This window comes from Penicillium solitum (assembly GCF_028829755.1).
Source record: "Penicillium solitum strain IBT 25940 chromosome Unknown utg000005l_segment0_segment0, whole genome shotgun sequence".
Taxonomy (NCBI): Eukaryota; Fungi; Ascomycota; class Eurotiomycetes; order Eurotiales; family Aspergillaceae; genus Penicillium; species Penicillium solitum.
The window spans coordinates 2487057-2511423 of NW_027072125.1; the positions used below are offsets into that span (position 1 = coordinate 2487057).

A 24367-nucleotide genomic window follows, 5' to 3' on the forward strand; every position below is an offset into this window, starting at 1 on the left:
CCCCAAACGCCAACTCTCCACCCCGCGGAGCTCGGGTTGCTTGCACTCACTTACATCTTTCGTTCTCATCCTGAACTATGGCTCATCTGACAGCCCAATTTATAATGCACCTCCAGTCTTACTAGGGGGCTACATCATTATTCTTCTCTTCGACTCGAGCGTGTGACGATTGATAGCTCCGACACGATGTGGGCATACCATGTTTCCTGTCCCAGATTGGCCAACGCTAATTTCTAGTATAGGTTCGAAAAATCACTTTATGACCTTATCAAAGGTCTTCGGGGTCATAAGGGAGGTGAAAATGAATACATCCAGAGTTCCTTGCGCGAATGCAAGGCCGAGATCAAAACACAAGACATGGGTATTAACTCCCACCTACTCATCCGGCAATGGACTCCATGCTGATCCTAAGTAGACAAAAAGGCCACAGCCCTCTTGAAGCTCATCTATCTTGAAATGTTTGGGTATGACATGTCGTGGGCATCTTTTCACGTTCTCGAAGTCATGTCATCCGCCAAATACCTCCAGAAAAGAGTCGGGTACCTCGGAGCAGTACAGAGCTTTCGGCCAGACACCGAAGTTCTGATGCTGGCAACCAACTTGCTGAAGAAGGTTTGTACCCTGCATGGCTTCACATTCCCCGTAATTGCTAATGCTCTTCCTAGGATATTGTCACCTCCAGTATTCCCAACATGTCCCTTCCTCTGATTACTTTGCCGCACATTATTACACCTTCCCTAGCGATGTCCTTGCTTCCTGATTTACTCTCCCGACTTTCACACTCAAGCCCCGTGGTGCGCAAGAAAACGATTGTCTGTCTTTATAGGCTTGCTTTGGTGTATCCCGAAGCTCTGAAGTTGGCATGGCCCAAGATAAAAGACCATTTGATGGACGATCAAGAGGATGGGAGTGTCACTACTGCGGCCATCAACGTCGTTTGTGAGCTTGGTTGGCGGCGACCTCATGACTTTCTCCCTCTGGCACCTCGATTCTTTGAACTTCTGGTTGATAGCGGCAATAATTGGATGGCCATCAAAATCATCAAACTTGTTAGTCCCCTATGCCCCCAAACCCCATGGAACGAATCTCTGTCTTCTGAGCACCCTCTGACCTTTCCAGTTTGCAACATTAACCCCGCTGGAGCCAAGGCTGACTCGCAAACTCTTGCGCCCATTGACGAATATTATTCAAACCACATCCGCAATGTCTTTGCTCTATGAGTGTATCAATGGCATCATCCAAGGGGGCATTTTGGACGGCGAAGAGAATCTCCAGGAAAGGGACGAAGTTGCCACTCTTTGTGTTGGGAAATTGCGGGGTATGATAGTTATGGATAGTGACCCCAATCGTGAGTATCCTTCCATCGCGTTTCAACATATGATCGCTGACCATCGAGGCCAGTCAAATATGTCGCACTTCTTGCATTAAACCGCATTGTTGCCACGCACCCAACGTTGGTTTCCATGCAGCAGGATGTTATTATGGACTGTCTGGATGATGCGGACGTTTCTATCCGATTGCAGGCCTTGGAGCTTGCCGTTGGAATGGTCAGCAGTGATTCTCTCCAGCCAGTCGTGAACCGTCTACTAGACCAGCTGCAACAAGCCTCTGCCCCTGCGGCTGAATTGGTGGATTCGTCCGAAACCCCCGAAAGTCCCAAAGCCCCAACCTTATGGCCCAACGACTACCAGACTGAGGTCGTTCACCGGATCCTGGATCTTTGTTCTCAAAAGAACTACTCTGAAATTGTTGATTTTGAGTGGTATGTCGCTGTGTTAGTACAGCTGGTCGGACTTCTCCCACCGTCGGAGAGTGAAGACGATTGGGGCCCTCCGAAAGAGCAAGAGGCTATGCCCAATTTGAGGATGAACGCTGCGGTTCGAATAGGGACGGAGATTCGCAATGTTGCTGTGAGGGTGAAAGGTGTGCGCATGGAGGCCACAAGAGCAGCCGAATCTCTCATGTTTGTCGACAACAGATCAATTTTTTTCCCTTCCAGTTCAACTATCGGCGATGGTGTTTTAGGCCCCGTCGCCTGGGTTGTCGGTGAATATGCTGAATATCTGCTTTCGGCTAATCGGACACTACTGTCATTGATTGACATCTCTAATGCGTCGCTTCCCTCCAGAACTCTTCCCCTCTTCTTGCAAGCCATTCCAAAGGTGTTTATCCAGGTTAGCCAGACCAGCCAACCAGGAGAGCTTTGGAAAAGTGAGATGTCGCTTTTACTTGCTCGAGTCATTGAGTTCCTCGAGGCTTTGGCGGCCCATCCTGATTTGGACGTCCAAGAGCGAGCCATCGAGTTCCTAGAAGTTCTCCGCCTAGCAGCTGAGGCATTGACTTCCGATACACAAGAAATCCCATTTCTTCTCGCCTCGGTCATACCAAACCTATTTACAGGCCTCGAACTCAACCCTGTTGCGACCAGTGCCCAGAGGAAGGTTGTCTTGCCGGACAGCCTTCGCCTAGAGGAGCCCTTTAGCCACGATCTGCCAGGTCTTTTCAGCAACCTGGATAGCCCATCGTCACACGAGTCGAAGTCTTGGGAAACGTCAGACTTCTATCATCTTCCTGAACTCTCGTCTCCCAACAAGCAGACTCGTGACCTTGCGCCGGTTGATTTGCAGCCCCCTGCGTCATATCAAAACTTTACGGGTGTTCCGGTGGAATCCTCTACTGGAGTACAAAGAAGAATGCTCGAGCGTAGGGAACGCTTCAAGGATGACCCCTTCTATATTGCTCCTTCCGGAGAGTCGTCTGGCACGTCTACACCATTCCATGAAGCTCTGAACACATCCAATGGTGAGGTCTTGGACATTGATTCCATCCCCATAGTTGACTTGAAGTTGGGAAATGAACAGCTCAGCCATGTTGATTTCGATCGCCAAAGAAGTCGCCGACCCCCTGTGAGCAAATTGGTTGTTGCTGGCGATGAGACCTTTGAAACCCCAAACTCTTTGACAGACACCTCCAGGCCCAAGGGTGCTAGTGATGACCACCCTACATATAAGCGCTCTTTACTCCAAGTGGATTCGAGCAGCCTAGGAAATTTATCCTTGGCAAAAGGGCCATCTCCCCAATTTTCTGCAGATGAAGGGGACACAGAAATGGCGCGAGCAATGCAACAAGTGGAGGAAGTACGGTTGCAGATGCAACGAGCATCGGAGCGAATCCAACTAGAGGGCACTCCGGCAGAAGGAACCCTAGTCAAGAAAAAGAAGAAGACAAAGAAGCACGTCGCTTCAGACCGAGATGTTGGCCCAGTGGTTGAAGACCCTACGGAGCCTGCGATGGGGAAGAAGAAGAAGAGAAAGAAGAAGACCCAGGAATCAGAAAAGCTATCAGGCGAGAATTGAATATCTTCCAGGCCGGCGGAGTAAATCTTGCAACACATGTGGTATTTGGCTCAAGCAGCAACAGTGAGATACAATCAAATAATACATATTCCAAAAGAAAAGAAGAAAAAAGAAAAAAGAACTGTGACATGCAAATCATGTTGATTTTAACATTCATTTGCCCCCAAATCCATCCCTTGTGCCCTGGTCCATTGACCACTCGACGTAAGTGGAATCGGATAGGAGTATGAGGGATGATCGGTGCTGACTCGAAACATATCGGCAGGTTGAAAGCTAGGGTATTGGCGCAGTAGGGGGGAATCATTCACTTCAAGTCCATTTTATCCTGTGATCCGGGTGAACCATGAGACCACGGTGGACCAGAGGTCAGGGACAATTCGTAGGAGCTCGAGGAGAACACCGCCGCAAACAACAAAAGCGAGTAACACTGGGGAAATGTTCAGCATGGTTCAATTCAACGGCGGAGTTAAATACATACCAACCCAACTTGCTGAAAGGGGCGACTTTGTGTTCTTCTTCGGTTTAATCGTGGTTGGCGCCTTGCCTCTCTTCGCGGCCTCGGTCTTTGCGAAGCGGTCGTTTGCTCGACGTTGCTGTGGTGTTTGTGCCTGGCATGTGTTAATCATCATCCATGGCGAGTAAGGTTGCAACTGTACTTACCATGATGGGGTCGTATAGAGGAAAGATTTGAGGGAGACAGATTGGATGGGGAAGGGATGATTCGAGACGTGAATATGCCGGCAAAAAAAAGGCCACGTTGTTTTTTGAGGAGACACGTTACTGTTATTAACTACTATATTACTACTATATACAACTTTGAGGGGGATGACCACCCCTGAAATTAAATGATTTCAATCCCTAGGCTAATTGTATATTTGTACATATACTTTTTAACTCAATGAATTCAATATTATACTCTCATTATCCTGATATCCTTACTTCTTAAAAGGTAAAAGAACCAGCTATAAACAAAGATAGAGATGGTCTCACCTAATTTAGTCTCTGCCACAAGGTACATACCCTTCTATACTCCTTGAATGAAAGATTTGATAGCTCTTTTGTTGCTATAGGAGAAATATATACATCGATGTCCATGGATATTAACTAGTTAACTAGGACATACTTACGGAGTATGTAGTTATATGATGTGACGATCTATACGGGGCAATCCCCAAGGCGGTGTGAAGCTTGGGAGAGCAAGGCGGTCAGGGATGACATCAGTGGGTTTAGCCATCTTTCTTTAGTCATCCTAGGTAGTCCCGAGGTCACCTGGGCATCCCAGTCAGGTCGACATCAACATCGACGGAGCATATAATTACTTTGATGCATACCACAAAGTCTGGCCACTGGTTTATTCATATTAAACGTAATTTTTCAACATCATTTGTAATATCGCGCCACTAATGATCAATATCCAGAATCTATCGGATATCATTCGATTGATTGTGTCTGTACATCAATGGCCGGTTGTCATTGAAGAAGCGGCTTCCACTCGATCTGCTCACTAGTCGAGTCACTGAGGAGATCTGTAGAGCCCATACCAGCAGGCACATCAATCCCTGGACTATCCTGCCTTGTTGTGTGTCGACTGCTAGGTGATACCGTCCCGATTTTCGCCTGAGAACTTAGTGATAGCGGTTTGCGAGGAACAGCCGGTCGAATTTTCCCCGTTTCAACTGCCTGGGGTGATAAAGACCGCGTGGGTGACTCAAAAGTGCCGCGTCGCGGAGGTAGCATGGGCTTCTTCCTCGTATCTGGAACAGGGTCGGTGTTTCTGTTCTTTACCGAGCCTGGACTTGGTACCCAATCGACATCTGCAGAAAATGGATTGGATTTCCGTTGGGGATTTGGAATATACCCTTGCTTTGGTGGCTGTACTGTGGCTTTGACTGGTGCACCTGTTATGCGTTAGCAAAACTCACCATGATCCACAGCCCGAAGCACTCACCATTATCTAGCCACCATCGGCTTCTGTCGGAGCTTGCCGGTGGCAGCCCCGGCGCGATAGAAATATGCGGTGTGAGTTCGTCATCGTCCAAGTCCAAAAGAGAGACAGAGTCTGCAAGAGAACTGTGACCATGGCCCTGTTTCTCCTCATATATTGATCGCCTGAGACTTTCTTTCAACGCATGATCGACTATATCAATGACACAATCAAAGGTTGCCCAGACTGGGCGGTGGTCAGACACTTTCAAATCCGCAGTTTGGTAGTTTGTTTGCCGCAGATTGCTTCCTCGCCATAAGATTCGGTCACACCATGCAGGGATCCGTGCTTTCTCACTACTATGGGTTAGTTGCCTCCTGGTTAGATCCACGGGGTACTTACGACGTATCATAGTTGTCTCTTCCAACATCGTACTTATAAGTCGGCGGGAACTCAATTGGGCCTTCTGAATAGAACCGGAACACCCTGCCCGCTACCATCTGTAGATTCAACTATTTTTGTTAGACCAACATCAGGTAACACACACTTTGTTGGACTTACTTGATCGTTGTCGTATAGTTTTTGGTAGTCTCGCTGCAAGATGAGCTCTCTTACGCTTGGGTTGCCCAATCCAATTCGATAGTTGAAATCACCCAACCAGATCACTGCGTCGTGATCAGCGATTGACCGGTTCTTTTGAAACCTCAACCCTCGGTCGATGATCTCGTAGTCTCTGTTTCTCTCATCATAGTTCGCAAACCCGGCAGCAAGATGGGCGGTAACGAAGCAAACGCTCGTGTTGGAGAAGTCGAAACGAACAGCACAGCCACCCTTGTTGCCAGCAATCCCGGAGAGGCCAGTCTGTGAATACCAGTTAGTTGGAACAACCCCTTCGAAAATCCGGAATGACTTGCCTTCTTCACACTACCTTCAACATTTTTGATGTACTCCAGTGAATCCTCTTTCACATAGAGCAAAACGGCAGCGCCAACTAGCTGACCACTTCTCAGGTGCACGTATTTTCCAGTCCCCTTCATTTTCGAATGGCTGTTTAAACAATCGTGGACCGCTCTTTCCCAGACCTTGCGGGTACTGGGGTCGGTGGACATAATTTGTTGAGGGCTCAGGGCGACAATTTCCTGGAATCCAACAACAAATATTGCGGGATCTTCGTCGGACTCATCCGACTCCGGGAAAAGCCACGGAGTGAGATCGGTACCTGGGCCTTCATCACGTCCATTCACATTGAAAGTGCCCACCCAGAACCGGACTCGTTTGCGCGAAGAATATTCTGGAGTTCGGCGGTTCAATTCCTCCACCACCAAATCATTGATTGGATCGTAGAGGTATACGGGGAGTTGATTTGTTAACCTCCCCAGGAGAAGATCAATCGTCCTCTGTCTAGCTTTGTCTGTAAAATTGTTGACATAAAGTCGAGTAGCACTCTTCCGTGCGTCTGCAAGTGCCCCCGCAAGTGACATTTTTCCGTGTCGAGTGAAAGAGGATTTGAGGGCGCCAGTCCCGGCATAAATCTTTGAAAGAGCATCACCATTGTCGGCCCAAATGGTCGAGTGCCGAACCTGCATGTCCGAGCTGAGCTTGCCACCTTGCTGCGATAAAAAGGACTCCAATGCCATCATACTGATTATGGTCTGGACGAGGTTTGTTCTGTCCAGGCAATCCAGGCAATTAGTCCGAAAAACACCCTCTTGCTGTAAAATGATGGAGGAGCTGTTCGTTGCATCATCTTTGTCGTAGGGAGTTTTGTTGGGACGACGTGAATCTTCCGACAAAAAATAGGAAAATTCATCTAATGAGTTAATAAGCTCATGTTTGATCTGGGAGCTGGCCTCGTATCCCGAAGGACCTCGGGTCTCAGCAAGGAAATCATATTCGGTAATTCGTAAGAGGCTCCGGCGTGGAGAAATCCCATCACCTTCTTTCTGTCGGGTGGAGCTCTTGTTGATGTGCTGTCGAAACTTGGACGACAACTCTGCTTCCCCAGGCTTCAGCTCACTTAGTAGATTTACCACATGTACTGCACCATACTCCAACTCCAGGGATTCAAAGTGCTTGTTGAATGCGTGCTGTGTTGCGTCGCTCGACCGCGTGACCTCGATCTTTTGCTGGCCCGGAATGAGGCCTGGAGCTTGTTCCCAGAAAATAGGCACCGAGCCTCGGACTTGCGCATATGAAAATACAATGCCCGGTGATACCCACAAGATAGTCTCCGTTTCCACGAAATTGGCGACATTCCCATCATCATCAATGCCTCTCGAGTTAAACCTTGTACCCGCACGCCGAGAAGATTGGCGGGATATGATTGTCAACATGGAAGGGAAGTTCGTCCGCACATGAGGCAGAATCGAGACCGTTGCTGGTACTTTGAGTGTACTCGCAAATCCACGGATGACACAGGTTAACATCTGCGATGCATCTAATTTGGCCTTATCGGACGGTGGCAAGTGGCTCCGGAACAAGAGAAGTGGACTGATCATGTAAGAATTCCACAGCATATCTTCATCGAGAGTGTCGATGTCGAATGCCACCGGTTTGTTGGCCCTTGCAATATTGTCAGTTGAAAGAGATCGGCTAGTGACGGGCAAGGAGCTGATAGCTTACCGGTTTTGTAGGCGATCCGTGAGGTTGAAATCGAGACTGTAATAGAAACTTCCATCTCCAAGGAGCTTCTTCAACGCCAGAAAAGGATGGTCAGTTACCACATCCTTCCCGTCTGTGCTAAGTCCCTCCTCGGCGGCGAATGGAGACCCGGTCTCAGGGTCCAGGCCGTATTCATATTCTGACCGATTGAGACAATCTGATATCATTAGCAAGAATTCGACCAGAAAAGGTTGCATAGGAAACATGAACATACAGAAGCCTACGTTGTCAATTCTTGACACGGTTTCTCCGGGTCTCACGGTGGCAGCTTGCGAAGAGCTGGTGACGACGCAGACAAACACATCTTCATTGAGAGTAACAAGGCCAAGGGTACCGTGTCCATATCCTAATGGCCTATAGCCTTTCAAGTCCACTGCCTCTAAGTCCGCGAACTCAACTTGACAGCGTGGGCTATCCTTTGCACTGGTATCTGTTGATGTGTAGTGGAACACTAGGGCATGTTCTGATGAAACCAGCGCAATTGTACGTTGAGGTTGATCTCGACAGAGAACCCGGAGATTCGACATGATGCGAGAGAAATCAGAGTGTGGGGAGAAGAAGCAGTGACATTGCTTACTTCCACATCAAATAGTTTTATCCTATTGGGGGGAGGGGGGGGTGGAGGGTGATTTTTATATATCCCAGAGAATAATTACTTCCAAGAGCCGGAATCAAGCAAAGAAAATACCTTTTTCAAAATATCAATATTTGAAACAAATTCCAAATAATAAAGAAATCATATAAGAATTTATTGTTTTGGAGGTGGAAGTTGTCATCTCTCTTCCCCTTCGGCCGTGAACATCGGAGGAGAGGCCTTATCGATTGCTTACTCATCCCGCGCCTTTCAACTTTTTTTTTCTTTTTTTTTTGTTTCTTCGTCGATCTCCAACAAACACTTTTCTTTCGTTTGATCCGAATATTGTCACCATGGGCTTAGCAGGGCCGCGGAAGTATGCGACTTTTAATCGACTCGTTTCACACATGATTTTCTAACGCGTGAGTAGGAGTACCAAGATCGGCAATGATCCCAATAACACCAAATGGACCCGATCCACAACCGGGTTCGGACATCGGATCATGAGCTCCCAGGGCTGGACTCCTGGAAGTCTCCTAGGAGCGAAGGATGCCGCGCACGCCAACCACTTGACCGCCGCCAGTGCTTCCCATATAAAAGTCACCCTCAAGGACGATAATCTCGGATTGGGTGCTCGGATTGGACGAGAGAGTGAGCCGACTGGACTTGATGCCTTCAAAGGATTGCTGGGTCGACTCAATGGCAAGAGCGAAGTGGAATTGAAGAAGGATGAACGAAAGCGCGATGACGTTCGATTGGCGCGATATGCTGCCCTGAAATTCCCCGAAGTCAGGTTCGTCAGCGGTGGACTGTTGGCACAGGAAAAGGAAGCCGCAATTCCCCCGCCAACCCCCGAGGATACAACATCCAAGAAATCCAAATCGGACAAGAAAGAAGCCGCAAAGATCAGTGAGGACGACGAAACCTCTTCAAGCGAATCGGATGCCCCTGCCCGCAAATCCAAGTCCAAGTCCAAGTCCAAGTCCAAGTCCAAGTCCAAATCCAAATCCAAGAAATCGCGCTCTCGAGACGAAACCGACGACGAATCAAGCTCGGAATCAAAGAAGAAAAAGAAGTCCAAGAAGAGAAAGGCTGATTCCGAGCAGAGTGATTCTTCAGACAAGACATCTGAACCAGAAGTCAAGGTAGCAGCAACAATATCCAGGGAGCGGCGGCCTATGGGACGGAATGTCACTCGGTCACGCCATATCGCTCAGAAGAAGAGAGCTATTATGGACGACAAGTCTCTCAACGAGGTAAGCTATACAGCAACTATTTTCCATGATCTGTTTGCTAACTGAAGCAGATCTTCATGATCAAAGCATAGAGTTTATGCACATCTGCATCTGAAGCGCATTGGACATAAAAACCTGGAGTTATTTGGTGTTTCGCCCTTTTTATGATTTCCCGTCTTGAACTAGATATATCCTACTATGAATCAAAGAGAATTCGAATATTAAACATAGTAATGAGTATAAGAGTGATAATCCGATACTAGTTAGTAGTTAGGATAACTATAACTATATGCACGGATTACCTAATCCGGTCCGTTTTCGGGTAACTACCCTTCCAAGGTTGTTGTATCCACATCCAACGTCATATCTTTGAACAACTTAGCGTATGCCCCTAATCGTTGATTGCTTGGAATTCGGGGACAATCCTAACTCACACCCTAGGCAAAGTTGTACAGTTCACTTGCATTGAATCCTCGACCGAGAGCTCATCCCGGGGGTCCACCGCACCTCCAATAATCTCTGGCAATCTACATGAGCTTTAGCATCTCACGCATTGCCACGACCCGAGCCAAGACAGGGAGCTTTGCAGGAGTTCTGTCACTACAGAGGGTTGTTCCTCCCCCCATCCAACAATGAACGGAGGGACTCGGTCAGGTGGACGTGCCTTGGCGTCTACATCTCAGTCTAGTCATGGAAGAAAACGGTAAGACACGTCTAGTAACTCTTGAATTCACCCATAACTGACCCCATATAGCATCCACTGGGCGCCTTTAAATATTGGTCTTGAGAGACGTCTACAAACATTTGTGGTGCTATGCCACACTTTGACCATCGCTATATTCCTGACTATCTTCTTCTTTACCTGCGCCATTCCGTTGTCCTGGCCACTCTTGGTCCCATATCTCGTTTACATATCTCTTTTCTCTACTACTGCTACATCGGGCCATCTCAAGGGGCGTAGCCCATTCCTGCGCTCACTTCCTATTTGGAAAGTGTACGCGTCTTACTTCCCCGCTCGTCTTCACCGTGAGGAGTCGCTCCCGCCTACAAAGAAGTATATATTTGGATACCATCCACATGGTATTATCTCCCACGGCGCGTTCGCCGCATTTGGGACGGAAGCTTTGGGCTTTTCCAAGCTTTTCCCAGGAATCACCAACACCCTGCTGACGCTGGATGCGAACTTCCGCATCCCTTTCTACCGAGAATACGCACTTGCCATGGGACTGGCCAGTGTTTCTCGGGAATCATGTGAGAATATCCTCACTAAAGGAGGCGCAGATGGAGAGGGCATGGGGCGAGCAATCACGATCGTTGTGGGAGGCGCCCGGGAATCCCTCAACGCCCGGCCTAATTCCTTACGTCTCGTGTTGAAGCGACGCAAAGGGTTCGTCAAGCTCGCGATTCGAACGGGGGCTGATTTGGTTCCTGTCTTGGCATTTGGTGAAAATGATCTCTATGATCAAGTAGATTCGGATCAGCACCCGATCATTCACAAGATTCAGATGCTTGTAAAACAGACTTTGGGATTCACAATTCCCCTGTTCCATGCACGCGGGGTTTTCAACTACGATGTCGGACTGATGCCCTATCGAACCCCTCTCAATATTGTGGTCGGTCGACCAATCCCGGTCATGCAGCAGCCGAACCGCGACAAGATCAATGATCAGTACATTGATGAGCTCCATTCTCGATATGTGGAGGAGCTGATGCGGTTGTGGGATCAGTGGAAGGATGTTTATGCCAAAGACAGAGAAGGGGAGTTAGAGATCATTTCATGATAATACATCCACCTCTTATGTATACGGTTTAACCAGTCTACTATGACAACATGTGGGCCTTTTATGGGCATATATTATACAGCATATGGCAAAATAAGCCAGAAACAAAATCATACACTCGATCTCCAATATAGTTCGGATTAAATACACACGCAAGAAAGTAAACCTATGAATTGGGTATCAGATCAAACAAAATCAAAGAGCTTCCGCAAAAGCATTTAAACAAAATAGAAGAAAAACAACGCTTTGAGGCTTTCATCCTCGGAATGGCGAGCTGAGGTTTGGATCCCACGAAGCAGCAGTTGGGTTTAGACTCGGCACCTCTGCTGATGAGGATACTCGTCGGCTTTCACTAGCAATGCTCCTGTTCTTAGCATTGTGCCCACTTTCTGCTCGACCCTGGATCATTTCCTCCAGCATGCGTGAGACTTCGTCCATATTCTTCCCCGCGTCCCCCTTTTCACTTTCACCAGACAAGGGGCGCTTGCCTGGACTCTCAGATTGCGCAATGAAGCCATTGGTTCTTGCGAAGCCGTCTGCATCTCCAGCAGTAGATCCATTCTTGCTCTTCAGTTCCGGTGACTGTGAGTCATTGGTCACAGCAGCCAAGTCTCGATGCCGAGCTGCGGATCGAAGCGCAGCAAGCATGCGATCCTTATCATCAAGCTGCAATCGGAGGTCATTGATCTCCATATCTTTCTCGCGAACCAAAGCCGAGACATCTGGATGCTCGGCAATTGTGGGATTTGCGGGCTTAATGGCCCCCGACATTCGGGAATGACTGGACCGTCTTGCCTGGAGCAGCCGGCGCTCTAGGGTAGATATGTACCGGTTCTTATCACCGAGATCAGCCTGCAGCGCAGTGACCTGTCGTTGCAGGCTGGCCTTGCCATCGCCAAACTCCCCAAGGTCATATTCGTCCTCGTTGCCAAACGAACCTCCTGGGTATGGCATACCTGACGAGGGATCGTTGCTATTCACAGACATGAACGAGATGGGCCGGATCGATGAATGGCCGGCACCCAGTGTAGATTGGCTGGCGGAAGAACGTAGTGACCGCGTACCCGAATCCGTTGTAGACATGCGGGAAAGACGTCCAAACGCAGAGAGGCTGTTATGATTGTTTACACCGGTGGACTTGGAGCTCAAGATCAGGCGATTGAGATGCTCGATTCGCTCTTTGAGCGCAGTCCGAGCCAACTGCATTTCCAACACCTGTTCTTCGTGTCGGGCCTGTGCTTCCTTTTCATATTGCTGTTCGTCCCATTTAAGTTCCTTTTCCGCCTGGGATTTGGCCTGGGTGTCAAGCTGACCGCGAAGAGCCTGGATCTCCATGCGGTACCGCTCAAGAAGTACCCGACTTCCGGAATCACCACCGCCGCCGCCGTATGCCTCCTCGGCCTTTTTGGCATGACTGACAATATTATTCTTCGCCCGCGCAGCGAATTTCATGGTGTTCAGAGTTTCACCGGTATGCGAATTGATTGCGCTCGAAAATTGAATGGTGCACAGAATACTCACCAGCGAGCCACCGGACAAGGCTGGTTGCAGGAGTCTGGTCAATTTGCTATCCCGGTAAGGCAAATGTCTTCCATCGCGGTCCGTGGGGTTGCCTTGCTTATCCTTGTTTTCCGAGAGCCGAGAGATGATGGTGCCCAGAGTGAGCAAACTTTTGTTGATATGAGCTCCTTCTGTGCGGCGTTCCTTATCCTCGGCTGCACGTTCAGAGCCAGCCAGATCAATCAGACTCAAGGTTGACACCCGCACACCACCCGGGGCGATCCCGGCGCGCTTATCTTGAGAGCTGCCAGAGGGCACTCGCTCTCGACTCTCAACCACGATTTGAACCACCGCGTGACTTCGAGAACTGCGCGCATTGAACTGTGTGCTGCTCGTTCGTCGTGCATGGTCACCTCGGGCGATAACACGGAGTAGTTGTGTCGGACTCTGGACGATCTCTTCCTTGAGCGGCGTTGCATATACTCCTCGTTTGCTGTCCTCTCTCAATTTGATTTCCTCCTGCTGGGCTCCCGCGGGGGCGTTGGCAGCGGATGCGGACAGGAGGTCATTAATCTTCTCGTTGTAAATTTCCAGATAGCTGACCCGCAGCAAGAATTCCCGATGTGGGGTTTCTCTGATAAAGGAAAAGATGTCGGTGATTGCGAGTGGGATTACACCGGGGGAAGTTGCTGTTCCCTGCATAGAGAAGGTCTTTCCGGTTCCTGTCATACCATATGCAAAGACCGTTCCATGATAACCCTCCATGACACGCCGAACAAGACGTTTGGCAGCCGAATCATAAACTTTGGCGTTGTTTTCTTGTGGATTAAAGACATTATCTGTGCCAGAGTTAGTTACGCCGGTAAGTGAGTGAAGGCGATATTGGTATAATTCTCACCATAAAAGTAATCGCCTCCTTCTTTCCCGCGGTATGAAATCAGGCTCTGTCGGCTATCGACGGACCATTCGCCATGATTTCGGGGAGTCTCTCCTCCACTGTTGTTGTCGGGACGAACGCGCACGCTGACAAGTACATTGCCTTTGAGCTCCTTTGGCTTCGAACTTGATTTTCCCGTCGCATCATCCGCGTCCTCAAAGGTCGTCGCACTCGTTGAGCAAGATCCCTGGGCGGAAGAACTTCTACTGTGGGTTGGAGATGCCTCTGGGTCTCGCGCATCTCCACTTGATATGAATTTCCCCTCTCCACTACCGTTGAGTAATGATGGAGTCTTCGAGCTCCGATAGCTGCTTGTGGTTCCTGTGCTCAGTCGCGAGCTTCTTTGGGGTCGCACACTGGAAGTAGCACCCTGGATGCCAGACAGCGATGTTGCAGTGGACGGACGGCTGCTGGCCTTTGGTGGTTGAGGAAATGAGGCGATACTGATTGTTCGGCGCAAAGATTTGTCGGGGCTACCAGGAGTGCGCCCACCGGACGCTGACCGGGTCAAATTTAGGTTGGAGGTGGAGTTGGAAGTTGATAGCGGTGACTTGAGGGATGGTTTGGGGCTGGATGGGGTCCGCAGTTTGGAGGTTTGGTAGGGGGATGCGGCCCGCGTGTCGGAACCCGTGGACTTTCTGGGTTTAGGGTTGGGGAGGGGAGGTAATGATCCAGTGGGTGGATTTGGAACTGGTCGCGACAGCGACTGTGGTAATGTTGACATTGAGGCCATGGCGACTTTGTAGATCTCTTAATGAGATGGGAATAGATTTAGGAAGTGAACGCGATGGCCATGCGGGCGGATTGAGAGCCTGTGTCATTTTCCCCACGTTAGCCAAATGAGACATGAGGATTGGGGCGCTTGACTGCGACCAGATAAAACGATTCCACTCTGCATTTTTGCCAGTCGGAGATCGAAATGTACATCACGATAACACGGGATGTTGTGATGTTGTGATGTTATGATTATCTCGGGTACTCACAGATTCAAACGCGCAATGTTGCAATCACCGAAAGGATGAAAAGCGTGAGGTAAAGATAAGAGTAGAAAGGTAAAGAGAGAGAGGAGAGAAGAGAGAGATAGAAAGACGTAAAGAGTAAAGATGCGAAGAGAGAGTGAAGAGGGAAAAAAAACGTATCATCTAATCCCCGCAGAGCGTCGGGGCCAGACCTATTTGATTTTATATTAACTTATTAACTTAAGTTATATAACTTATTAGTTATATATACACTTATATATATACTTATACATCCTTATTTAAACATTATTTAATGCCTATGCCTATATAGGTTCCTACTCTTTTGTTTCTCTCCTCTCCTCCTCTTCTCTCCTTCTGTTAATCCCCCCCTAGACTTGCTATATAGCCTCTCCCATAGATCCCCTATACAAAGTAGAAAGTATAAAAAAAGGGGGGATAACTAAACACACTGTCGATGTAAATCGCAGGGGAAATTCCCTGGGAAGCTCGGGGCATCTTCCAATAACGATAGGCTCATGTTGTAAGTGGAGGTTTCAGGTTCGGGAAAAGGAAAAAAAAGGGGGTGAGATGTTTAAGCCTGCACTTCTTTTTTTGAGGTGGAGCCTAATCTGATTATTTCAACCTCTGAGGTAAGTAGATGATGCTGCCCAGGTATGAGAATGGGGAGAACCTATTTCCTGTTGCCCTGAAGGGTTGAAGGAGCATACCCTAGGTAACTCGAGGTAACTCTCCCTATTAAAGGTGAAGCTTGGGATGAACTCCTGTTCGAGAAAGCCCAAAAAAGATAACGGCTATTGTTCGAATTCAGCAAAGATTGACATCGAAGCCCCAAAAAAAATTAAAATTACTCGTTGATCCTCATTTACGTCCCGTGATGCCATGATAGAACTACATCTACATCTCAACCTCTATACATCTATACCCTATACCCCTATAACATACAAACTACAAAACATAGAAAGTATAGAGTACCAAAGTATACATTGGTTATTCGGAGAAACCTCAATTTCTTTTTCAAATCTCTCAAACTAGAAAGGAATAATATATCTAGGGCACGCAAGGGAGCCTATATCCAGACAGGCTTTTATATGGCTTGTAGCCCTAACTTGATCGAACAGGGTGAACAGGGTGATCAATGTGAACAGTGCAACATGACAGGTTGGTGATCGTGGGGAGGGAAATCCATAGCCTCCCCCCGACTGGATGATTCCCTCTCCACTTCCAAAGCTGACATTATTGATGGGATTGACAATCCAATAGTTGCTGCAGATGCCAATGCCATGCATATCTAGTGTCTCGATTAAGGTTGACAGAGCATTAACAACACCATTATTACCGTGCTTGTTCTTTGTTCTTTGTTCTATATTGTATATTGTATTTGGTTTTGATTGTGTCATTATTTCATACCGAAATCCAGTTGCCGGGCAGCGCTCTTAAACATGCCCTCATCCACCTCGCCACCACGTCGCGTCAAATCATCTCCCATCTTTTTAGTCCCACCAGATTTCCGGGGGAGATCTTCATTCTTCGTCGGACGGGGCTCAATCGTCCACCAGTTGTGTCGTAAACACTGGACGGCCGTACTGCGCTTGCGTGGATCAAGCGCACACATCGACATCAGCAGATCGGCGCCCACTGGACCTGCAGTGGGGAACTGTCGCATGAAGAAATCGCGCCCTTGCAACGGCACCAAATGGGCCTTGTCGGTAGCAATGTAGTAGGGCAGCTTGCTGACCCCGGGCCAATTCTCCTCCGTTGGTGTGCCGAACGCTTCGCAGATTTTGGAGGTTTGGTCCAGGTCGGTGTTGCCCGCCACAAAGGGAACCCGGATCAGGAGCTCGGCAAACACCATCCCCATCGACCAAACATCGACCGCCCCGGAGTATTGTCGCGCACCATAGAGAAGCTCGGGTGGCCGATACCACCGAGTGATGACCTGATGGGTCATGTTAAACAAGGGATCGGCGAAGGATCTGGCGAGACCGAAATCGGCCAATTTGACCTCCCCGTCGGCCGCGATCAACAAGTTGTTGGGCTTGATATCCCGGTGGAGAACAAAGTTCTCATGGCACCACCATACACCCCGGGCAAGCATCCCCATCCAAGCTTTGATATCGGCCACACCGTAGTGAATGTCACTATCTTTGATAAGCATCTCAAGATCTCCACCGGGAAGAAACTCAAGAACCAAGCTCAGGTTTTGATCTTTGGAGGAGAAAACATCGTGGAGCGCAATGACGTTGGGATGTTTCAGCTCTTGAAGGTACTTCACTTCACGAACCGCATCCATAGCAAGTCCATCCTTGTATTCGGCATTTACTTTGATCTTCTTGATCGCGACGAGGGATGATGGATCGTGTCGGAGGTGGCCAACATATACCACGGCATATGTACCTTCTCCTACTTTCTTGTCTGGTTCTCTGTCAGCAAACCGGTCCTTAGAAAAAAGCCAATATAACAGATGATCTCAAATACCTTTGACGTATCGTTCCCGGACATCAATATTCAATTGTTCGGTGAGTTCGCGATCCCCACTCTGTACAGGCTTTGACACAGCTGCAGATGCCGGTCCAGTAAGTGATTTCTGTGCAGCAGTAGCTCTCAGTCTGATTGCTGTATTGGGAGAATGCACAGTCATGGATGGCGAACGAGAGCCAAAGGGTGAGAGTGCCATGATTAGACTCGTTTGAAGCAAAAGGTTCAAACTTTAGGGAGCGACAAGAAATTAAATAGAAAAGAAAAAGACAGCCACAGATAATTCGGTGGCCACTGTAAATATTAAGAGATCATTTTTAGCATATCCTTTTTTTAAAGGTGAAGGCATGCAGTGTTGTAGTGTCGAAATATGAGGATGTCATTTCCCCCAGGATAGGTTCGGAGTATTGTTGATCCCGGACTTTGCTGGCGACTCCCGAAATTTCTCCAAGTCAGCCAACAGTGAACCCCCCGGCCAATTCCTCGGCAACTGCTGGAAACCCGTCATTTTCAAAAGGCATTGCTCCACGGTTCCTCTCATCGACACCACTACGAATCCGATTTTCCCGGGGAAAAAGAAACACGAGAGTTACTAGCAAAGTCGGGGCGTGCGGCATCCTACCCGCAAACACCTTCACCATGAGCCTCATGGCAATGCGCAATTCACCGCTGGGCTTGACAGCACGCCTGTTCAAGCCTGTGTCAATTTCCAACCAATACATCCGATCACTCCACAAGAACGCGCCCTCGCCCGTGCCATCTCCGACCCCTTTCGTTCCCGATGTCCAGACCTTCCTCACGCTCATTGGCCGCGAAATGTCGAAGCAAGCGAGCAAAATTCCCTCATGGGACGAACTTTTCACCTTAAACTCCAACCAGCTCCGCCAAGCCGGCATTGAGCCAGCCCGCCAGCGACGGTACCTGATCCGGAAGCGCGAGAAGTTCAGGAACGGACTGTACGGCCCTGGAGGTGACCTGGAGACTGTGGTCGATGGTGTTGCACAATTGCGGGTTGTTGAAGTGCCTCTTAATGCCAGAGGCCTGACACAAGGAGGCACACAACCTGCCGTTCAAACTTCTTCCGCTACACTGTCACCTGGCATGGTGAAAGCCATTGTCAACCTGGCACCTGATGTCACTACTTACCAGTATGGTAAAAAACACCTGATCAAGAAATTTGCGCACATGAAGATTCACCGTGGCTGCCAGCCCATGGGTCCGTTCCTTCAGCCTTTGAAGGGTTCCAATGGTACTGCTGCTACCATTTCGGTCAAGGAGGGCATGTGGGAGGACAAGCGGGGACAGAAGGTTGACGGTGGTGAACGACGACGCCGGGAGGTTCAGAACAAGAAGAGGCTGGACGAGAGAAAGAAGGCGTGAATGTGAACGGTGAAATACCACTTTTGTGTATCTTGCATATTTCTTGTTGAGCCTGGATGTTCAAATTTGAACTGTACTATACTATTGCTATACTATTGCCATACTATTGCAATCATGATTTCTTTTTTTTTATATTTTTTTCGTTCTTGTGGGAGATAAGTGAGGTATCCTTATGTCTGATTAAAATAATATGATGAGCTATGTAAACATTTAGAGAAACATGCGAGTCAAAGTCGCAAAAAGAGGTAGATATTCATACAGTGAAATCGTTTCAAAGTGAAGAAAGAGAGAAATCCATGATGCAAGAGCGGTCAAATCCACTTGGTGAACTTGAAGTTCAGTCTGAACCTTTGCTGCATCAATGCCGGGCATTAAAATGTGATCAAAATTTGAATGGGAATCTTTTTTAAAAAAAAACATAACTCCGATCATGCTTTGGCTCCACGTCTCTCGTACTGAACAAATGATGTACCCAGAGGCTTGGAGAAGAGGGACTAGAATATGTTTAGCCAAACGCCAAGTTAATCGCAATAGAGCATCACTTACCGAATAATCTGTCTCGGGGAAAGGTGTATCCGCGCTAGGCTGGGAGAACTTGAAGTGTCTCACCAGGGCAGCCAGGATTGTACCCAGCTGCACATAGGCGAACTGCTCACCAATGCAGCGATGGCGACCAGCACCGAAAGGCAGATAGGGACTGTTGGTGCCCTTGGTAACCAGTCCATAACCATAGTCGATCTGCTCCTCATCTTCCTCCTTGGTAGTCTCGGTTCCAGCCTCATCCCAGCGGTGGGGGTTCCACTTGAGGGGTTCGGGGAAGAACTCGGGAGAGCGAGCAGTAACACCGGGAGAAGAGAGGACATTGTGAGTGGTAGGGATAACGTAAGAAGTGCCTTCCACAGGCATGGGGTTCTTGACAGCGCGAATGATCGAGTGGATAGGAGCGTGGATACGGAGGGTTTCCTTGATCACCTTGGCGTGCAAGTCGAGCTTCTGGAGTCCTTCGTGGGTGAGAGGAGGCAGGTCAGAGCCTAGAATTTGGAGTTGCTCTTGGTAAAGCTCCTCCACAATCTCAGGGCAGGTGGCCAGGCGCAGAACAATCCAGGCAGCAGTGGAGGATGAAGAGTGCTGGCCTGCCATAAGCAACGCAATCATCATGTGGGCAATTTCTTCATCGGGAATCGGGGTGCCATTCTTGTAAGTGCACGACATCAAGTTCCAGACCATATCCTCGGAGTCCTTCTTATCACCAGATGTGCGGCGTGCCTTGATGATATCCATGTAGGTCTCGGTCATCTTCTTCTGTGCAGCATCGCGCTTGCGGTTGTGGGGGAGCGGGGCCCATGGCAGCATGAAGTTGATGGGAGCGAAACCCTTATCGAGGTCGTGGTACATTTCCGCAAAAGTCGAGTCGAATCGATCACGGACTTCCTGTCCTTGCAACGAGCGGGATGCGGTGTAGATTGTGATTTCGGCAATGACCTTGGAAACGTTGAAAGAACCCATGGGGTCCTGGAGAGCGGGGGAATTTTTCACGAAGTCATCGACCTCATTGGTGATCAAGTGAACATAAGAGCGAAGTGCCTCGGAAGTAAGACCGAATTTGACAAACTATGCATCGGTCAGCAGCCGGGCTTTGTGTTTGGAATCTATTCCTTCGTACCTTCTTCTGCTCCATGAGCTTAGCATTGGGGCAATCGTAGACGACGTGACGACCGAAGACGGGGGTAGTGAGGGGGGAGTAAACCTCTTCGGCATTCACATCACGAAGCTTGCCATTGAGGATGAACTCATTTCCCTTGGTGCCTAGGTAGACGGTGGTCTTCTTGCCGAGGAGAACGAAAGTGAAGATGTCACCATACTGCCAGCGATTAACGACCAAATTAGCAATTGAATCCTTCTATGGGCCAACTAGCGATCTGCGATCGGCATACCTTTGCGCGACTCTGGTTGAAGAAGGTGTATGGGTCCATGCCATAGCTGATGGTGCTTCCAACAAAGGGGAACCAGTGGAAGACGACGGGGGGCTCATGGGCTTTCTTGAAGAAGAGCTGGCGCAACACATTGACCACGACTGATAGCGCAATGAATGACAATGCTCCGACACCAGCCAAAGTGTAGCTTGACTGGGTTGAGCAATGCTCGCAGAAGATTGCGAGGAAACTTGCGAAGAGGCCCATGTTGTCCCGAAGCAAAAGGAGAGAGGTGAAAGAAGAAAAGAAGAACCGAAAAAGAAAACGGGCTCACAATGACCCTATAACCCTATTTGTTTAAGCCTCCAATTGAATTCAAAAGAGAGGGGGGAGAGAAGGAGTGTGAAGATCCAGGAGGCGAAGGAGCCATGGAGGAAAATAATTAAGTCCGATATCATTCGGCGAGAGGGAGACCCGCCCCTTTACGGAGTGCATACATAGTTACTTAATTAGTACTCCGTAACTAGTTACTAGTACTACTAAGTAATGGTCTAGAATAGATGGGCCAACCATTTAATTTGCATATCGTAAGTTGTTTTTTTACTCCTTTACTCTTTTACTCTATTTATTCGATTTTATGTATTATATTTATGTATTTCTGTTATGTGTTATACCGAACTAAAATAGTATGATAGTATAATAGTATGATACTATATATCACGCCACTCCGGTCAAGGGGTTCCCGCTCCGCAGATGGACTATTATGGACTATTATGAAGTATTATGAAGTATTATGATCTATTACGGTCTATTACTTATATGTACTTCGTAGGTAACTACATAGTATACACGTTATACTCTCTCGACTTAGTACTAGTACATGTATCATTTCCCGGTTCTAACCTAATACATAAAATCCCCTTTTGAACACCCTGATAATGATACACACGCAAAAGTCAATAAGAATAATCAAAAAAGTCGTACAAAGCCACAATATCCCTTAATTGTCGTACAAGGTGGGATCACCACGCTCCCCAATGTTAATGAAATCTTTCGGGTCCCGGTGGCCACTGGGTGAGACTTCACGCTGGGACGCCTTGGCTGGTCGGTTGTGGACACGCTTCCCGGCTTCATTTCGAAATACTTTGACCGGTTTATCACTGCCTTCGGCGTGCTCGCTGAAGTGAGCATCGTTGATGCTGCTCAACAAGGTTCGCTCCCGTTGAAACTTGCGCTTAGAAAAGTCCAGTTTACCAAGAGCTCCCGTCAGACCATCGGTGCTATCAGTGACACTCGGGTACTGTCCGGTCATCCAAGGGTGCTCGAGACACCCATCCACCGTGATTCTCTTGTCGACATCCACGGTAAGCATCCGGTCGATTAGGTCCAGAGCGGGATCGCCAACAGAGTCCCAGTACGGTGAAGGGTAGTCAAACCTGCCCATTTTGATCTGTTGGGCGAGAGTCAATGGGTTCTCTGGAGTGTTCAGTTCATCCGAGAATGGCGGGAAGCCACAGAGGCAGATGTAGAGAACAACACCAAGGGACCATACATCCACAGCCTTGGTGTATTTTCGGTGGCGACTATCTTGTAAAATCTCCGGGGCAACGTCTGCGAAATTAGTACCAACACCGGAGGTTTCAAGGTCCTATACTTTGTGACTTACAACTCGGTGTACCACAGCTAGAAGCAAATGTTAGCGATCATTCACATGGACACGGACAGGCTTTCACCTACAGGGTTGTCGTGAAGGATTCTTCCCCAATAATTTTAGCCAGGCCAAAGTCACCCAATTTCACGTTCAAATTCCGGTCTGCAACCAGGATATTTTCTGGCTTGATATCTCGATGCACGATTCCTCGTTCGTGCTGATGACACATTAGCTGGCCCAGAACTGAATATGCGGACTTTGGATATACATACCAGATATTTCAACCCATCAAACAGTTGACGGAACACACCGCGAGTTTCATCCTCGGTCATTTTCTGATTGTTCACAATCCAGTTAAACAGTTCTCCCTCGGGTGCCAATTCGAGTACCAAATAAGCACCGTCACTTTCATCAAAGGGTTCCTTGAGACACAGTAGATTCGGGTGATGAACGCCCATCAACAACGCAATCTCTTGTTGCAGAGCATTGTCGTTCTGTGACTTTTGAGAGTCACTGAGGCGCCTTTCGAAAACCTTGACTGCATACTTGTCTCCGGTAGATCGTTCAGCACATAGATAGACGGTTGCAAAGTGGCCTTTGCCGAGCTGGTTGAGAATCCGGTATTGCTGACGGAAACCATTCGTTTCCCGCGTCCGAGGGTAGCGGAAGACAAAACGAGCTTCGTTTAGAATCGAAACTTCATCGCCGTCCTCCAGTTCCCGGTGCTTGTTACGCCCAACAATGGCATCATTAACAAATGTTCCATTGCTAGAGAGATCTTCCAGCACAGCAACCATGTCGCCTTTCTTCTTTTCGGCAAAAATGAGGAAGTGTCGGTTTGAAATTGTGGGAATTTCAAGGACGCGATCTGACTATGGTCAGAACAGACACTCGACAACCATCAAGCTATCACTTACCACACTCAGGATGACGGCCGACTAAGAAGCCACCTGGTGACTTGGCGCTCTTGGATTTTTGGGTCTTTTTCCCCTTGGCTTTGGCAGTCCCATCATCGTCATCGCAATCGTCGCGCTTCTTCAACACAAGTGGGCCATTCCCGTTCTCATCCAGTGGTAGCAGGTAGCCCCAGACCCCTTCGGCGTCCTCATCCTTCACATCGTCTGCGAATGCTCTGGGTGGATACACGAACTGTGAAAGCGCCTGGGTATCCTCCAACGCTGGTGGCGAGGAAGTCGCGTGCGACAATTCCGGTTGGGATGAAATTTGTTGATGGACATCGCGCGGGCTTTCCGGGGGTGTGACAGTCAGTTCGTTCCGAGTCTCTGTAGCGACAGATTGAGGACCGGTGACTGGGGTTGGCAAGTAGTCCAAATCGACGGGCGTGTCTTGTGGTTGGACTTGACTCGAGATTCTTTGAGAGCGTCGAGGTTTCTTTTGCGAATCTGCATCGACAGTAACCTATAGTAACCACTGTAAGCAAATGAATGGTACCAATAGAAGTGAAACGTACCCTTCCTCGCTTGAGCGAGCTTTTCTCACGGGGGGGCATAATACAGACTGTTATCACCCTGACTGGAGAGGGTTCCAGACCAATTAGCGATAGTTGCCGGTCAGTTCAGCAATGGTAAGAATGTCAATAAAGACGTTTTCAATTCTGCACTAAAGAAAATACACAATTGAAGATAGAAGAAAAAAAAGGAAGTAATGAAGAAAGATATGTGGTGAATCAGTCTACAGCTTGTTCGAGGGGGAAGAGTCTGGAGAAAGCTCTCTTCCCCTGTGACTCTCCGCCTCAAAATTGGCAAGGGCACCGAGGGAAGGAACGATCTATGTTTACATATATAATATATCTATATATATATATATATATATATATAGTGATATAATTATATTTTAAACCCATTTGATTCTATAAATATTATAATATATTATAAAGAATAGTATAATATCGTAGTATACTTCATTGTCAACAAATAAAGGTGTTCGGACCCTAAGGTTCGCGTTTCACACGTGCTATCCCCTGACCTCATTCTCCAGGT

At 48.3% G+C, this 24367-nt stretch overlaps 10 protein-coding genes across 10 annotated transcripts; 4 read left to right on the plus strand and 6 right to left on the minus strand.

Annotated features, from left to right (window-relative positions):
- Positions 1-186: 186 nt before the first annotated feature.
- Positions 187-3356, plus strand: N7455_008547 (putative AP-3 complex subunit delta; the record flags this gene model as incomplete). Its single annotated transcript, XM_040960616.2, has 6 exons — positions 187-188; positions 243-361; positions 416-612; positions 666-1049; positions 1120-1348; positions 1402-3356. Coding segments are annotated over 6 exons (2886 nt in total).
- A 320-nt stretch (positions 3357-3676) lies between these two features.
- Positions 3677-4019, minus strand: N7455_008548 (RAMP4 family protein; the record flags this gene model as incomplete). The annotated part of the gene is made up of 3 exons (XM_065605898.1): positions 3677-3783; positions 3835-3964; positions 4017-4019. 3 exons carry the CDS (start codon positions 4017-4019, stop codon positions 3677-3679), a joined length of 240 nt encoding a protein of 79 aa, XP_065460847.1.
- Positions 4020-4705: 686 nt separating this feature from the next.
- On the minus strand, positions 4706-8468 carry N7455_008549 (SacI domain and endonuclease/exonuclease/phosphatase family protein; the record flags this gene model as incomplete). The annotated part of the gene is made up of 7 exons (XM_065605899.1): positions 4706-5254; positions 5305-5636; positions 5683-5792; positions 5842-6141; positions 6195-7842; positions 7903-8098; positions 8156-8468. 7 exons carry the CDS (start codon positions 8466-8468, stop codon positions 4827-4829), a joined length of 3327 nt encoding a protein of 1108 aa, XP_065460848.1. The 3' UTR covers positions 4706-4826.
- Positions 8469-8796: 328 nt separating this feature from the next.
- Positions 8797-9984, plus strand: pxr1 (telomerase inhibitor/ribosome biogenesis protein PXR1). Its single transcript, XM_040960623.2, has 3 exons — positions 8797-8891; positions 8946-9771; positions 9822-9984. The coding sequence occupies exons 1-3, from the start codon at positions 8869-8871 to the stop codon at positions 9840-9842; spliced, it is 870 nt and encodes a 289-aa protein (XP_040808981.2). The 5' UTR covers positions 8797-8868; the 3' UTR covers positions 9843-9984.
- A 398-nt stretch (positions 9985-10382) lies between these two features.
- Positions 10383-11531, plus strand: N7455_008551 (uncharacterized protein; the record flags this gene model as incomplete). The annotated part of the gene is made up of 2 exons (XM_040960579.2): positions 10383-10453; positions 10505-11531. The coding sequence occupies 2 exons, from the start codon at positions 10383-10385 to the stop codon at positions 11529-11531; spliced, it is 1098 nt and encodes a 365-aa protein (XP_040808990.2).
- Positions 11532-11786: 255 nt separating this feature from the next.
- N7455_008552 (putative kinesin family protein (KipA)) lies at positions 11787-14701 on the minus strand (the record flags this gene model as incomplete). Its single annotated transcript, XM_040960584.2, has 2 exons — positions 11787-13870; positions 13930-14701. 2 exons carry the CDS (start codon positions 14699-14701, stop codon positions 11787-11789), a joined length of 2856 nt encoding a protein of 951 aa, XP_040808985.2.
- A 1628-nt stretch (positions 14702-16329) lies between these two features.
- kin28 (TFIIH complex serine/threonine-protein kinase subunit KIN28) lies at positions 16330-17774 on the minus strand. Its single transcript, XM_040960615.2, has 2 exons — positions 17424-17774; positions 16330-17360 (listed from the first exon to the last, which is right to left on the minus strand). Exons 1-2 carry the CDS (start codon positions 17620-17622, stop codon positions 16345-16347), a joined length of 1215 nt encoding a protein of 404 aa, XP_040808948.1. The 5' UTR covers positions 17623-17774; the 3' UTR covers positions 16330-16344.
- Positions 17775-18062: 288 nt separating this feature from the next.
- N7455_008554 (mitochondrial 37S ribosomal protein mS41) lies at positions 18063-18803 on the plus strand (the record flags this gene model as incomplete). Its single annotated transcript, XM_040960598.2, has 1 exon — positions 18063-18803. The coding sequence occupies one exon, from the start codon at positions 18063-18065 to the stop codon at positions 18801-18803; it is 741 nt and encodes a 246-aa protein (XP_040808946.2).
- A 428-nt stretch (positions 18804-19231) lies between these two features.
- Positions 19232-20983, minus strand: N7455_008555 (cytochrome P450; the record flags this gene model as incomplete). The annotated part of the gene is made up of 4 exons (XM_040960587.2): positions 19232-19297; positions 19350-20414; positions 20467-20664; positions 20738-20983. 4 exons carry the CDS (start codon positions 20981-20983, stop codon positions 19232-19234), a joined length of 1575 nt encoding a protein of 524 aa, XP_040808951.2.
- Positions 20984-21716: 733 nt separating this feature from the next.
- N7455_008556 (uncharacterized protein) lies at positions 21717-23877 on the minus strand (the record flags this gene model as incomplete). Its single annotated transcript, XM_040960595.2, has 6 exons — positions 21717-22327; positions 22383-22399; positions 22454-22584; positions 22640-23235; positions 23285-23786; positions 23839-23877. 6 exons carry the CDS (start codon positions 23875-23877, stop codon positions 21717-21719), a joined length of 1896 nt encoding a protein of 631 aa, XP_040808959.2.
- Positions 23878-24367: the final 490 nt, after the last annotated feature.

Coding starts and splice junctions, on each gene's coding strand:
- pxr1 (XM_040960623.2), top strand. CDS start 8,869: ATGGGCTTAGCAGGGCCGCGGAA. Junction 8,892..8,945: donor GGCTTAGCAGGGCCGCGGAA/GTATGCGACTTT, acceptor ACGCGTGAGTAG/GAGTACCAAGATCGGCAATG. Junction 9,772..9,821: donor ACGACAAGTCTCTCAACGAG/GTAAGCTATACA, acceptor TAACTGAAGCAG/ATCTTCATGATCAAAGCATA.
- kin28 (XM_040960615.2), bottom strand. CDS start 17,622: ATGGCACTCTCACCCTTTGGCTCTCGTTCGCCATCCATGACTGTGCAT. Junction 17,361..17,423: donor CCGGGAACGATACGTCAAAG/GTATTTGAGATC, acceptor ACAGAGAACCAG/ACAAGAAAGTAGGAGAAGGT.